Genomic DNA, 12808 nt, shown 5'->3' on the forward strand with positions numbered 1-12808 from the left:
CCCGCCGAAGTGATTGGATTTTTGAATGGCTTGCTGCATTTTACAAAGAGGCTGTAAAATTCCACCCAACCTTTCAGGTCTGGGATCTCTCATCAGAACTGAAGAAAGTTAGAATTGTAATGAAAGTAATGAGAGCACGAAAGGGTGTCAGACTCATTTCCCGCGCCTCTGCCCTCGCACCTTCCTCTCCCTCCTAGAACCATGATAGGGTCCCCCTTGTCCTTACTTTTCACCCCACCAGCCTCTGCATTCAAAGGATTATCTTCCGCCATTTCCGCCAACTCCAGCATGATGCCACCACCAAACACATCTTCCCTTCACCAGTGAAGCTCGACGCAAGCTACAGGAAAGGCACCTCATCTTTCAACTTCACTCCTCCATCACCCCCTACACCTCAACCCCCTCCCACGGCACCTTCCCATGCAACCGCAGAAGGTGCAACACCTGCCCCTTCACTTCCCCCGTCCTCATTGTCCAAGGGCCCAAACACTCCTTTCATGTGAAGCAGCATTTCACTTGCACTTCCCTCAACTTAGTCTACTGCATTCGTTGCTCCCAATGCGGTCTCCTCTACATTGGACTGGGTGACCACTTTGCAGAACACCTTTGGTCTGTCCACAAGCATGACCCAGACCTCCCTGTCGCTTGCCATTTCAACACTCCGCCCTACTCTCATGCCCACATGTCTGTCCTTGGCCTGCTGCAATGTTCCAGTGAAGCTCAATGCAAACTGGAGGAACAGCACCTCATCTTCCGACTACGCACTTTACAGCCTTCCAGACTGAATATTGAGTTCAACAATTTTAGATCATGAACTCTCTCCTCTAGCTTCACCCCTTTTTAAATCCAATTTTAAAAGAAATAATTTTTAATTTTAACTTTAATTTTTATTTGTAATTATTTAATTTTTATTATTTATTATATTTATTTGTTCATTTTTAAAATCCTTTTTCTCAACCCCTCCACTCCCCGCCCCTCCCCCCGCACAGAGCCATCTGTCACTTGTTCCTATGTTGTGCTTTTACAGAGAACTGACCCTCGTTCTGCTATTAACACATTCTGCTATCTTACCTTTATGCCACTGTCGGCACCTTCTTTAGTCTTTAACACAACCATTAACACTCCCTTTGTCTTGTGTCCATGACATCTTTGCCAATCTCTTTAGGTTCCACCTATTCCTGACCTTCCAGCTTGCTCCACCTGCTCCCCCTCTTAAACAGTAAAAATCCATCACATTTCTGCTTCTCTTTAGCTCTGAAGAGGTCATACTGACTCAAAACGTTAACTCTGCTTTTCTGTCTCCCCAGATGCCGCCAGACGTTCTGAGTTTTTCCAACATTTTCTGCTCCTATTATAATTATTAAAGTAGGGGGGAGGGGGGGAAGGGGTGTTAAACACCTGATAGCCAGTTGGTAAAGGAAGAAACCAGAGTCAGTCTTTTAATTGGAATAGATTTATTCACAGAGTGAAACATTACAGGCATATATCTCCTGAATCCATTCAATGTCCTTGTCCGTATGTGTCTGTTATGCTCTTTTCAGTAAAATCAAAGAAGTAAGCTAATTAACTAAAGAAACACCCCTTAAAGCAATAAATATTTCTTATACTCATTTGAGTAGACTGATAAAAATAAACTAATTACCAAATTAACTGATAAACAATTTAACAATCCCTGAAAGGGGAAGTATCTCTTTATATGTGCTCAAGTAACCATCCAATCAATGCCATCCATCCCAAGTACTTAATCTTAATCAATACAATTAAAAGACATGCTCATGGAAAGAAAAATAAAAGGGAAGCTGCCTGATAGGGTGGAGGGCAGGAGAGATTAATGGAGAAAGTAAAGAAATCAAAGATGGGTCCAGATGGGGCGTGAATCACTGGATAGCAGCCACCCGAATGCAAAATGAGGGAGTAAAGAAAGAAACAAAAAAAAAAACTGCACAGCGAAAAAAAAACACACATGAAACAAGATGGAAGCGGAGGTTGTGATCCAAAATTGTTGAACGCGGCGTTGAGTTGGGAAGGCTGTAGTAAGCCGAGTTGAAAGATGAGGTGCCATTCCTCTAGCTTGCGCCGAGCTTCATTGGAACAGTAGAGCAGGCCAAGGGCAGAAAGGTCAGAGTGGGGGCAGAGTGGGGAATCAAAATGACAATCGACAGGGATTGCTTGCTGACTGACCGGGCCGGGGGGTGGTGGGGTGGGTGTTTCTCAAAGCACATGTATGCAGTCTCCCCCATGTAGAGGAGACCGCATTGTGGGGAGCGAGTATAATGTGCTACATTGAAAGGAATGCAATAAAGTCACTGTTCAGGTTTGGAGAGGCCTTTGATGATCTTTTACTTGCTTTGTCTCCCACAGGATTCCGTCATCGATGCTGCAGAGGTGAAGGGTGAAGTCAGTGATTTTGCATGTTTCGATCATCAATTTAGCCAGGGCTTGCATCACTGGTCAGGCCCATGTAGGCCCCGGGCCCTCAGTTTTGCACCCCATGATTCTGGGGGGGGGATGGGGTGGAGAGCGTTGCGAGGTGAAATCAGACTGTGTAAATTGAAAAATTCAAAACGCAAATTTTTAAAAATTCTTTCACGGAATTGAACGTCATTGGCAAGGCCAGTATTTGTTGCCTCACTCCCCCCGTCCCTAACTGCCCCTTGAGAAGGTGGTGGGTGAGCCGCCTTCTTGAACCGCTGCAGCCCATGTGGTGTAGGTACACCCACTGTGCTGTTAGGGAGGGAGTTCCAGGGTTTTGACCCAGTGACAGTGAAGGGACGGCAACACGGTTCCATATCAGGATGGTGATTGGCTTGTCAAGGTCTGAATGGTGGGAGTTCTGGTGAAGCCTCCTTCACAGTTCTGGTCGTCCTATGAGCCCCAGAGCTCACCTGCTGAGCAAGGCACTGAAAAGGATTAACAGCTTTATTAGATCCAGGTCTGCTGTAGATACTGCCTCAACCACAGCAGTGTCAGTCCCTCGCATAAGTGGTCCCTAATATCTTAAGTTGAGAGGTGGGTCCAAGCTAGCCAATATCCCATTATAGCATAACCCAAGGGTCAAGCCATATGATGAGAGCTGTGCACCCTGTCTTTTGCACGTGGTCTCACACTCACAGCTCTATCCTTCCATTAGGTGGGCTGTGAAATACGAGTGAGGTGAGAGAGGTAAATATTGATGTGTTTTACAGGTGAATGTACAGGGCAGCAGTCAAAGCAAATCCCACTTCCTGTCTCTCGAGCGGTAGCGCCGCCTGCTCTGAGTCAGGAGGCTGTGGCTTCAAGTCCCGCTCCCAGGGCCATGAGCCCCTAATCCAGGCTGAAATTCCCGGTGCTGCACTGTCGGAGGTGCCGTCTTCCAACGAGACATTAAAACGAGGCCCCGACTTCCCTCTCAGGCGAGCGGGCACCCCTCTTGGGAAGAAGGCCAGGAAGGGTCCCTCGCCCAACCTCACGCAGACAGAGTATCTGCTCGTTATCCCCTCGCTGCTCGTGGGATCTTGCTGTGCTTGCTGGCCCCTACGTTCCGGCGGAGAGGTGCGCTTCGGCATTACTTCACTGGCTGCAAGGTTCTTTGGGATGACGCTGAGTTCGCGCGCGAAGGGGCGCCACGAAAGTGCAGGTTCTTTCTGACCCCTTTGCGAGCTCCGTGTGCGCGCGGGCAGCCTGTGAGAGTAATCCGGTCCCGGGTGGTTGCTGCTCCCCGGCCGGCAACCGAAAGGGTGACGTCGAATTCCCTGCCGCTGCGTTGTGTGCGTGCGTGCGCGCGCGCGTGTGTGTGTGCGTGTGCGTGCGTGCGTGCGTGCGGGGTGGGGTGCGGGGGCTGCTCCTGTTTCTTTGCCTTCATGTTCCACCCCCCCCCCCCCACTCTCCCCATCCCCACCACCACCACCACCCCCCACCCCCCCGCCCCGCCCGGTTTCCTTTTCCAGCTGCTTCCTCCGTTCCAACGCTTGGTAAAGAAGGTGGTTTTGATGTGTCGAGTCTGCATGCGTCTACGCGAGGCATCGGCAGCTTTCATGCAGGTGTGGGCCACCTTGGCAAAATACGCCAACAAGCAGCAGACCGAGGAGGTGAGGCCGCTAACCCACAGAATGCTGGGAATAGTTACTGCGCGGGAGGAGGCCATTCAGCCCATCGTGTCCATCCTGCCCCGCCGTGAGGGTAATCCACCCCGCCCTGCTCCCCCTCTCAAAAGCCCTACGGGTAGCTCCTCCTTCTGACAATGACCCGGTCCTCTTTTCGAAAACCTCGGTGGACTCTGCCCCGCCCCGCCCCGCCCCGCCCACGCTCCCAGGCTGCGCATTCCTGATCCTGGCCGCTCGCTGCGTGGAGGGGTGTCGATCCTTCCCCCAGTGGGGACAGTTTCTCCCTCTCCGCCCCTGTCCAGGCCCCTCGTGGTTTTGAACACCTCTGTCAAATCTCCTCCCGACCTCCTCTTCCCCGAGGACAGCAGTTCCAACTTCTCCAGTCCGTCCGCGGAGCTGAGGCTCCTCGGGCTCCTCGTCCCTGCGGCCGTTCCCGTGGGTCTCCTCCGAAGGTGTTGGCCGGGAGCGGTATCTGTGGTTGGAGGCTCGGCGCAGCCCTGTGAATGGAAATAGCCGGTGCCACGCGGGCTAGTGAGCGAGGCGGCGAGAGGGCCGAGAGTTGGGAGCGGGCTAGTGAGCGAGGCGGCGAGAGGGCCGAGAGTTGGGAGCGGGGTAGTGAGCGAGGCAGCGAGAGGGTCGAGAGTTGGGAGCGGGGTAGTGAGCGAGGCAGCGAGAGGGTCGAGAGTTGGGAGTGAGGTAGTGAGCGAGGCGGCGAGAGGGTCGAGAGTTGGGAGTCGGGGAGTGAGCGAGGCAGCGAGAGGGTCGAGAGTTGCAAGCAGGGTAGTGAGCGAGGCAGCGAGAGGGCCGAGAGTTGGGAGTCGGGGAGTGAGCGAGGCAGCGAGAGGGTCGAGAGTTGGGAGTCGGGGAGTGAGCGAGGTGTGAAGCGTTGGGAATGAGGTAGGGAGCGAGAGGGTCGAACGTTTGGAGTGGGGTAGGGAGCGAGAGGGTCGAGCGTTGGGAGTGGGGTAGTGAGCGAGGCGTGAAGCGTTGGGAATGAGGTAGAGAGCGATTGGGTCGAGCGTTGGGAGTGGGGTAGGGAGCGAGAGGGTCGAGCGTTGGGAGTGAGGTAGTGAGCGAGGCGGCGAAAGGGTCGAGTGTTGGGAGTGGGGTATTGAGCGAGGCAGCGAGAGGGTCGAGAGTTGGGAGTGGGGTAGTGAGCGAGGCAGCGAGAGGGCCGAGAGTTGGGAGCGGGGTAGTGAGCGAGGCGGCGAGAGGGCCGAGAGTTGGGAGCGGGCTAGTGAGCGAGGCGGCGAGAGGGCCGAGAGTTGGGAGCGGGGTAGTGAGCGAGGCGGCGAGAGGGCCGAGAGTTGGGAGCGGGGTAGTGAGCGAGGCGGCGAGAGGGCCGAGAGTTGGGAGTGGGGTAGTGAGCGAGGCGGCGAGAGGGTCGAGAGTTGGGAGCGGGGTAGTGAGCGAGGCGGCGAGAGGGTCGAGAGTTGGGAGCGGGCTAGTGAGCGAGGCGGCGAGAGGGTCGAGAGTTGGGAGCGGGGTAGTGAGCGAGGCAGCGAGAGGGTCGAGAGTTGGGAGTGAGGTAGTGAGCGAGGCGGCGAGAGGGTCGAGAGTTGGGAGTCGGGGAGTGAGCGAGGCAGCGAGAGGGTCGAGAGTTGCAAGCAGGGTAGTGAGCGAGGCAGCGAGAGGGCCGAGAGTTGGGAGTCGGGGAGTGAGCGAGGTGTGAAGCGTTGGGAATGAGGTAGGGAGCGAGAGGGTCGAACGTTTGGAGTGGGGTAGGGAGCGAGAGGGTCGAGCGTTGGGAGTGGGGTAGTGAGCGAGGCGTGAAGCGTTGGGAATGAGGTAGAGAGCGATTGGGTCGAGCGTTGGGAGTGGGGTAGGGAGCGAGAGGGTCGAGCGTTGGGAGTGAGGTAGTGAGCGAGGCGGCGATAGGGTCGAGTGTTGGGAGTGGGGTATTGAGCGAGGCAGCGAGAGGGTCGAGAGTTGGGAGTGGGGTAGTGAGCGAGGCAGCGAGAGGGCCGAGAGTTGGGAGCGGGGTAGTGAGCGAGGCGGCGAGAGGGCCGAGAGTTGGGAGTGGGGTAGTGAGCGAGGCGGCGAGAGGGTCGAGAGTTGGGAGCGGGGTAGTGAGCGAGGCGTGAAGCGTTGGGAATGAGGTAGAGAGCGATTGGGTCGAGCGTTGGGAGTGGGGTAGGGAGCGAGAGGGTCGAGCGTTGGGAGTGAGGTAGTGAGCGAGGCGGCGAAAGGGTCGAGTGTTGGGAGTGGGGTATTGAGCGAGGCAGCGAGAGGGTCGAGAGTTGGGAGTGGGGTAGTGAGCGAGGCAGCGAGAGGGCCGAGAGTTGGGAGCGGGGTAGTGAGCGAGGCGGCGAGAGGGTCGAGAGTTGGGAGTCGGGGAGTGAGCGAGGCAGCGAGAGGGTCGAGAGTTGCAAGCAGGGTAGTGAGCGAGGCAGCGAGAGGGCCGAGAGTTGGGAGTCGGGGAGTGAGCGAGGCAGCGAGAGGGTCGAGAGTTGGGAGTCGGGGAGTGAGCGAGGTGTGAAGCGTTGGGAATGAGGTAGGGAGCGAGAGGGTCGAACGTTTGGAGTGGGGTAGGGAGCGAGAGGGTCGAGCGTTGGGAGTGGGGTAGTGAGCGAGGCGTGAAGCGTTGGGAATGAGGTAGAGAGCGATTGGGTCGAGCGTTGGGAGTGGGGTAGGGAGCGAGAGGGTCGAGCGTTGGGAGTGAGGTAGTGAGCGAGGCGGCGAAAGGGTCGAGTGTTGGGAGTGGGGTATTGAGCGAGGCAGCGAGAGGGTCGAGAGTTGGGAGTGGGGTAGTGAGCGAGGCAGCGAGAGGGCCGAGAGTTGGGAGCGGGGTAGTGAGCGAGGCGGCGAGAGGGCCGAGAGTTGGGAGTGGGGTAGTGAGCGAGGCGGCGAGAGGGTCGAGAGTTGGGAGCGGGGTAGTGAGCGAGGCGGCGAGAGGGCCGAGAGTTGGGAGTGGGGTAGTGAGCGAGGCGGCGAGAGGGTCGAGAGTTGGGAGCGGGGTAGTGAGCGAGGCAGCGAGAGGGTCGAGAGTTGGGAGCGGGGTAGTGAGCGAGGCGGCGAGAGGGCCGAGAGTTGGGAGTGGGGTAGTGAGCGAGGCAGCGAGAGGGTCGAGAGTTGGGAGCGGGGTAGTGAGCGAGGCGGCGAGAGGGCCGAGAGTTGGGAGTGGGGTAGTGAGCGAGGCAGCGAGAGGGTCGAGAGTTGCAAGCAGGGTAGTGAGCGAGGCAGCGAGAGGGCCGAGAGTTGGGAGCGGGGTAGTGAGCGAGGCAGCGAGAGGGCCGAGAGTTGGGAGCGGGGTAGTGAGCGAGGCAGCGAGAGGGCCGAGAGTTGGGAGCGGGGTAGTGAGCGAGGCAGCGAGAGGGTCGAGAGTTGGGAGTGAGGTAGTGAGCGAGGCGGCGAGAGGGTCGAGAGTTGGGAGTCGGGGAGTGAGCGAGGTGTGAAGCGTTGGGAATGAGGTAGGGAGCGAGAGGATCGAGCGTTTGGAGTGGGGTAGGGAGCGAGAGGGTCGAGCGTTGGGAGTGGGGTAGGGAGCGAGAGGGTCGAGCGTTGGGAGTGGGGTAGGGAGCGAGAGGGTCGAGCATTGGGAGTGAGGTAGTGAGCAAGGCGGCGAGAGGGTCGAGAGTTGGGAGTGGGGTAGTGAGCGAGGCGTGAAGCGTTGGGAATGAGGTAGAGAGCGATTGGGTCGAGCGTTGGGAGTGGGGTAGGGAGCGAGAGGGTCGAGCGTTGGGAGTGAGGTAGTGAGCGAGGCGGCGAAAGGGTCGAGTGTTGGGAGTGGGGTATTGAGCGAGGCAGCGAGAGGGTCGAGAGTTGGGAGTGGGGTAGTGAGCGAGGCAGCGAGAGGGCCGAGAGTTGGGAGCGGGGTAGTGAGCGAGGCAGCGAGAGGGCCGAGAGTTGGGAGTGGGGTAGTGAGCGAGGCAGCGAGAGGGTCGAGAGTTGCAAGCAGGGTAGTGAGCGAGGCAGCGAGAGGGTCGAGAGTTGCGAGCGGGGTAGTGAGCGAGGCAGCGAGAGGGCCGAGAGTTGGGAGTGGGGTAGTGAGCAAGGCAGCGAGAGGGTCGAGAGTTGCAAGCAGGGTAGTGAGCGAGGCAGCGAGAGGGCCGAGAGTTGGGAGCGGGGTAGTGAGCGAGGCAGCGAGAGGGCTGAGAGTTGGGAGTGGGGTAGTGAGCGAGGCAGCGAGAGGGTCGAGAGTTGCAAGCAGGGTAGTGAGCGAGGCAGCGAGAGGGCCGAGAGTTGGGAGCGGGGTAGTGAGCGAGGCAGCGAGAGGGCCGAGAGTTGGGAGTGGGGTAGTGAGCGAGGCAGCGAGAGGGTCGAGAGTTGCAAGCAGGGTAGTGAGCGAGGCAGCGAGAGGGCCGAGAGTTGGGAGCGGGGTAGTGAGCGAGGCAGCGAGAGGGTCGAGAGGGCTATTTCACAGGAATTCCTGGGAAAATTCATCGCTTTGGAGAGGCTCAAGCCGAGTGATGAGGGAAGGTGAAGGAAAGTTAGAGGGGATAGAGCTGTATTTGGAGTTTGGTGAAACGGAATTCCGAGGGGAACCGACTGTGTGTTGGAGCCCAGTCCGTTACACAGTGCCTCCCACCACTGCACTGGGCCGGGAATTCGGGGCTCATCGCCAACGTCATCATTGTGCGCCCCTTGTCCTGAAACAGGAAGTTGGCATCGATGACGTCATGCCAACTGCTTGCCATCTCCGCCCCTGTTTCCCCCCCCCCCCCCCCCCCCCCCCCCCCCCCCCCAACACCCCACACTCATCACTGCCCTGTTCGCCTCTTCACTTGTTCTGCTGGTCGCTTCACTCGTGGGTGGGAGTGAGGTAGCGAGCGAGGCAGCGAGAGGGTTGAGAGTTGGGAGTGAGGTAGTGAGCGAGGCGGCGAGAGGGTCGAGAGTTGGGAGTCGGGGAGTGAGCGAGGTGTGAAGCGTTGGGAATGAGGTAGGGAGCGAGAGGGTCGAGCGTTTGGAGTGGGGTAGGGAGCGAGAGGGTCGAGCGTTGGGAGTGGGGTAGGGAGCGAGAGGGTCGAGCGTTGGGAGTGGGGTAGGGAGCGAGAGGGTCGAGCGTTGGGAGTGAGGTAGTGAGCAAGGCGGCGAGAGGGTCGAGAGTTGGGAGTGGGGTAGTGAGCGAGGCGTGAAGCGTTGGGAATGAGGTAGAGAGCGATTGGGTCGAGCGTTGGGAGTGGGGTAGGGAGCGAGAGGGTCGAGCGTTGGGAGTGAGGTAGTGAGCGAGGCGGCGAAAGGGTCGAGTGTTGGGAGTGGGGTATTGAGCGAGGCAGCGAGAGGGTCGAGAGTTGGGAGTGGGGTAGTGAGCGAGGCAGCGAGAGGGTTGAGAGTTGGGAGTGGGGTAGTGAGCGAGGCAGCGAGAGGGTCGAGTGTCGGGAGTGGGGTAGTGAGCGAGGCAGCGAGAGGGTTGAGTGTTGGGAGTGAGGTAGTGAGCGAGGCGTCGAAAGGGTCGAGTGTTGGGAGTGTGGTAGTGAGCGAGGCAGTGAGAGGGTCGAGAGTTGGGAGTGGGGTAGTGAGCGAGGCAGCGAGAGGGTTGAGAGTTGGGAGTGGGGTAGTGAGCGAGGCAGTGAGAGGGTCAATTGTTGGGAGCGCGGTAGGGGGTGAGGCAGTGAGAGGGTCGAGCGCTGGGAGTAGAGGGTGAGGCAGTGTGAGGGTTGAGCGCTGGGAGTGGGGTAGTGAGCGAGGCCGCGAGAGAGTTGAGAGTTGGGAGCGGGGTAGCGAGCGAGGCAGCGAGAGGGTTGAGCATTGGGAGTGGGGTAGGGGGTGAGGCAGTGAGAGGGTTGAGCGTTGGGAGTGAGGTAAGGAGCGAGGCAGTGAGAGGGTTGAGCATTGGGAGTGAGGTAAGGAGCGAGGCAGTGAGAGGGTTGAGCGTTGGGAGTGAGGTAAGGAGCGAGGCAGTGAGAGGGTCGAGGGTTGGGAGTAGAGGGTGAGGCAGTGAGAGGGTCGAGTGCTGGGAATGGGGTAAGCAGCGAGGCGGCGAGAGGGTTGAGCATTGCGACCGGGATAGTGAGCGAGGCAGCGAGAGGGTCGAGAGTTGGCAGTGGGGTAGTGAGCGAGGCGGCGAGAGGGTCAAGAGATGGGAGTGGGGTAGTGAGTGAGGCAGCGAGAGGGTCAAGTGTTGGGAGTGGGGTAGTGAGTGAGGCAATGAGAGGGCCGAGAGTTGGAAGCGGGGTAGTGAGCGAGGCAGCGAGAGGGCCGAGAGTTGGGAGTCGGGGAGTGAGCGAGGCAGCGAGAGGGTCGAGAGTTGGGAGTCGGGGAGTGAGCGAGGTGTGAAGCGTTGGGAATGAGGTAGGGAGCGAGAGGGTCGAACGTTTGGAGTGGGGTAGGGAGCGAGAGGGTCGAGCGTTGGGAGTGGGGTAGTGAGCGAGGCGTGAAGCGTTGGGAATGAGGTAGAGAGCGATTGGGTCGAGCGTTGGGAGTGGGGTAGGGAGCGAGAGGGTCGAGCGTTGGGAGTGAGGTAGTGAGCGAGGCGGCGAAAGGGTCGAGTGTTGGGAGTGGGGTATTGAGCGAGGCAGCGAGAGGGTCGAGAGTTGGGAGTGGGGTAGTGAGCGAGGCAGCGAGAGGGCCGAGAGTTGGGAGCGGGGTAGTGAGCGAGGCGGCGAGAGGGCCGAGAGTTGGGAGTGGGGTAGTGAGCGAGGCGGCGAGAGGGTCGAGAGTTGGGAGCGGGGTAGTGAGCGAGGCGGCGAGAGGGCCGAGAGTTGGGAGTGGGGTAGTGAGCGAGGCGGCGAGAGGGTCGAGAGTTGGGAGCGGGGTAGTGAGCGAGGCAGCGAGAGGGTCGAGAGTTGGGAGCGGGGTAGTGAGCGAGGCGGCGAGAGGGCCGAGAGTTGGGAGTGGGGTAGTGAGCGAGGCAGCGAGAGGGTCGAGAGTTGCAAGCAGGGTAGTGAGCGAGGCAGCGAGAGGGCCGAGAGTTGGGAGCGGGGTAGTGAGCGAGGCAGCGAGAGGGCCGAGAGTTGGGAGCGGGGTAGTGAGCGAGGCAGCGAGAGGGCCGAGAGTTGGGAGCGGGGTAGTGAGCGAGGCAGCGAGAGGGCCGAGAGTTGGGAGCGGGGTAGTGAGCGAGGCAGCGAGAGGGTCGAGAGTTGGGAGTGAGGTAGTGAGCGAGGCGGCGAGAGGGTCGAGAGTTGGGAGTCGGGGAGTGAGCGAGGTGTGAAGCGTTGGGAATGAGGTAGGGAGCGAGAGGATCGAGCGTTTGGAGTGGGGTAGGGAGCGAGAGGGTCGAGCGTTGGGAGTGGGGTAGGGAGCGAGAGGGTCGAGCGTTGGGAGTGGGGTAGGGAGCGAGAGGGTCGAGCATTGGGAGTGAGGTAGTGAGCAAGGCGGCGAGAGGGTCGAGAGTTGGGAGTGGGGTAGTGAGCGAGGCGTGAAGCGTTGGGAATGAGGTAGAGAGCGATTGGGTCGAGCGTTGGGAGTGGGGTAGGGAGCGAGAGGGTCGAGCGTTGGGAGTGAGGTAGTGAGCGAGGCGGCGAAAGGGTCGAGTGTTGGGAGTGGGGTATTGAGCGAGGCAGCGAGAGGGTCGAGAGTTGGGAGTGGGGTAGTGAGCGAGGCAGCGAGAGGGCCGAGAGTTGGGAGCGGGGTAGTGAGCGAGGCAGCGAGAGGGCCGAGAGTTGGGAGTGGGGTAGTGAGCGAGGCAGCGAGAGGGTCGAGAGTTGCAAGCAGGGTAGTGAGCGAGGCAGCGAGAGGGTCGAGAGTTGCGAGCGGGGTAGTGAGCGAGGCAGCGAGAGGGCCGAGAGTTGGGAGTGGGGTAGTGAGCAAGGCAGCGAGAGGGTCGAGAGTTGCAAGCAGGGTAGTGAGCGAGGCAGCGAGAGGGCCGAGAGTTGGGAGCGGGGTAGTGAGCGAGGCAGCGAGAGGGCTGAGAGTTGGGAGTGGGGTAGTGAGCGAGGCAGCGAGAGGGTCGAGAGTTGCAAGCAGGGTAGTGAGCGAGGCAGCGAGAGGGCCGAGAGTTGGGAGCGGGGTAGTGAGCGAGGCAGCGAGAGGGCCGAGAGTTGGGAGTGGGGTAGTGAGCGAGGCAGCGAGAGGGTCGAGAGTTGCAAGCAGGGTAGTGAGCGAGGCAGCGAGAGGGCCGAGAGTTGGGAGCGGGGTAGTGAGCGAGGCAGCGAGAGGGTCGAGAGGGCTATTTCACAGGAATTCCTGGGAAAATTCATCGCTTTGGAGAGGCTCAAGCCGAGTGATGAGGGAAGGTGAAGGAAAGTTAGAGGGGATAGAGCTGTATTTGGAGTTTGGTGAAACGGAATTCCGAGGGGAACCGACTGTGTGTTGGAGCCCAGTCCGTTACACAGTGCCTCCCACCACTGCACTGGGCCGGGAATTCGGGGCTCATCGCCAACGTCATCATTGTGCGCCCCTTGTCCTGAAACAGGAAGTTGGCATCGATGACGTCATGCCAACTGCTTGCCATCTCCGCCCCTGTTTCCCCCCCCCCCCCCCAACACCCCACACTCATCACTGCCCTGTTCGCCTCTTCACTTGTTCTGCTGGTCGCTTCACTCGTGGGTGGGAGTGAGGTAGCGAGCGAGGCAGCGAGAGGGTTGAGAGTTGGGAGTGAGGTAGTGAGCGAGGCGGCGAGAGGGTCGAGAGTTGGGAGTCGGGGAGTGAGCGAGGTGTGAAGCGTTGGGAATGAGGTAGGGAGCGAGAGGGTCGAGCGTTTGGAGTGGGGTAGGGAGCGAGAGGGTCGAGCGTTGGGAGTGGGGTAGGGAGCGAGAGGGTCGAGCGTTGGGAGTGGGGTAGGGAGCGAGAGGGTCGAGCGTTGGGAGTGAGGTAGTGAGCAAGGCGGTGAGAGGGTCGAGAGTTGG

The 12808-nt window shown here is 59.4% G+C and overlaps 1 protein-coding gene across 1 annotated transcript in view; it reads left to right on the plus strand.

Moving 5' to 3' along the window:
* Positions 1 to 3904: 3904 nt before the first annotated feature.
* LOC121285158 (cyclic nucleotide-binding domain-containing protein 2-like) overlaps positions 3905 to 12808 on the plus strand; it is a 63364-nt gene continuing 54460 nt past the window's right edge. Inside the window, exon 1 of the mRNA XM_041201404.1 lies at positions 3905 to 4067. Within this exon, the coding sequence (XP_041057338.1) occupies positions 3969 to 4067 (99 nt within the window). The 5' untranslated portion in view covers positions 3905 to 3968. The remainder of the gene's footprint in view (positions 4068 to 12808) is intronic.

Source organism: Carcharodon carcharias, chromosome 12 (genome assembly GCF_017639515.1).
Source record: "Carcharodon carcharias isolate sCarCar2 chromosome 12, sCarCar2.pri, whole genome shotgun sequence".
In the NCBI taxonomy this organism is placed as follows: Eukaryota; Metazoa; Chordata; class Chondrichthyes; order Lamniformes; family Lamnidae; genus Carcharodon; species Carcharodon carcharias.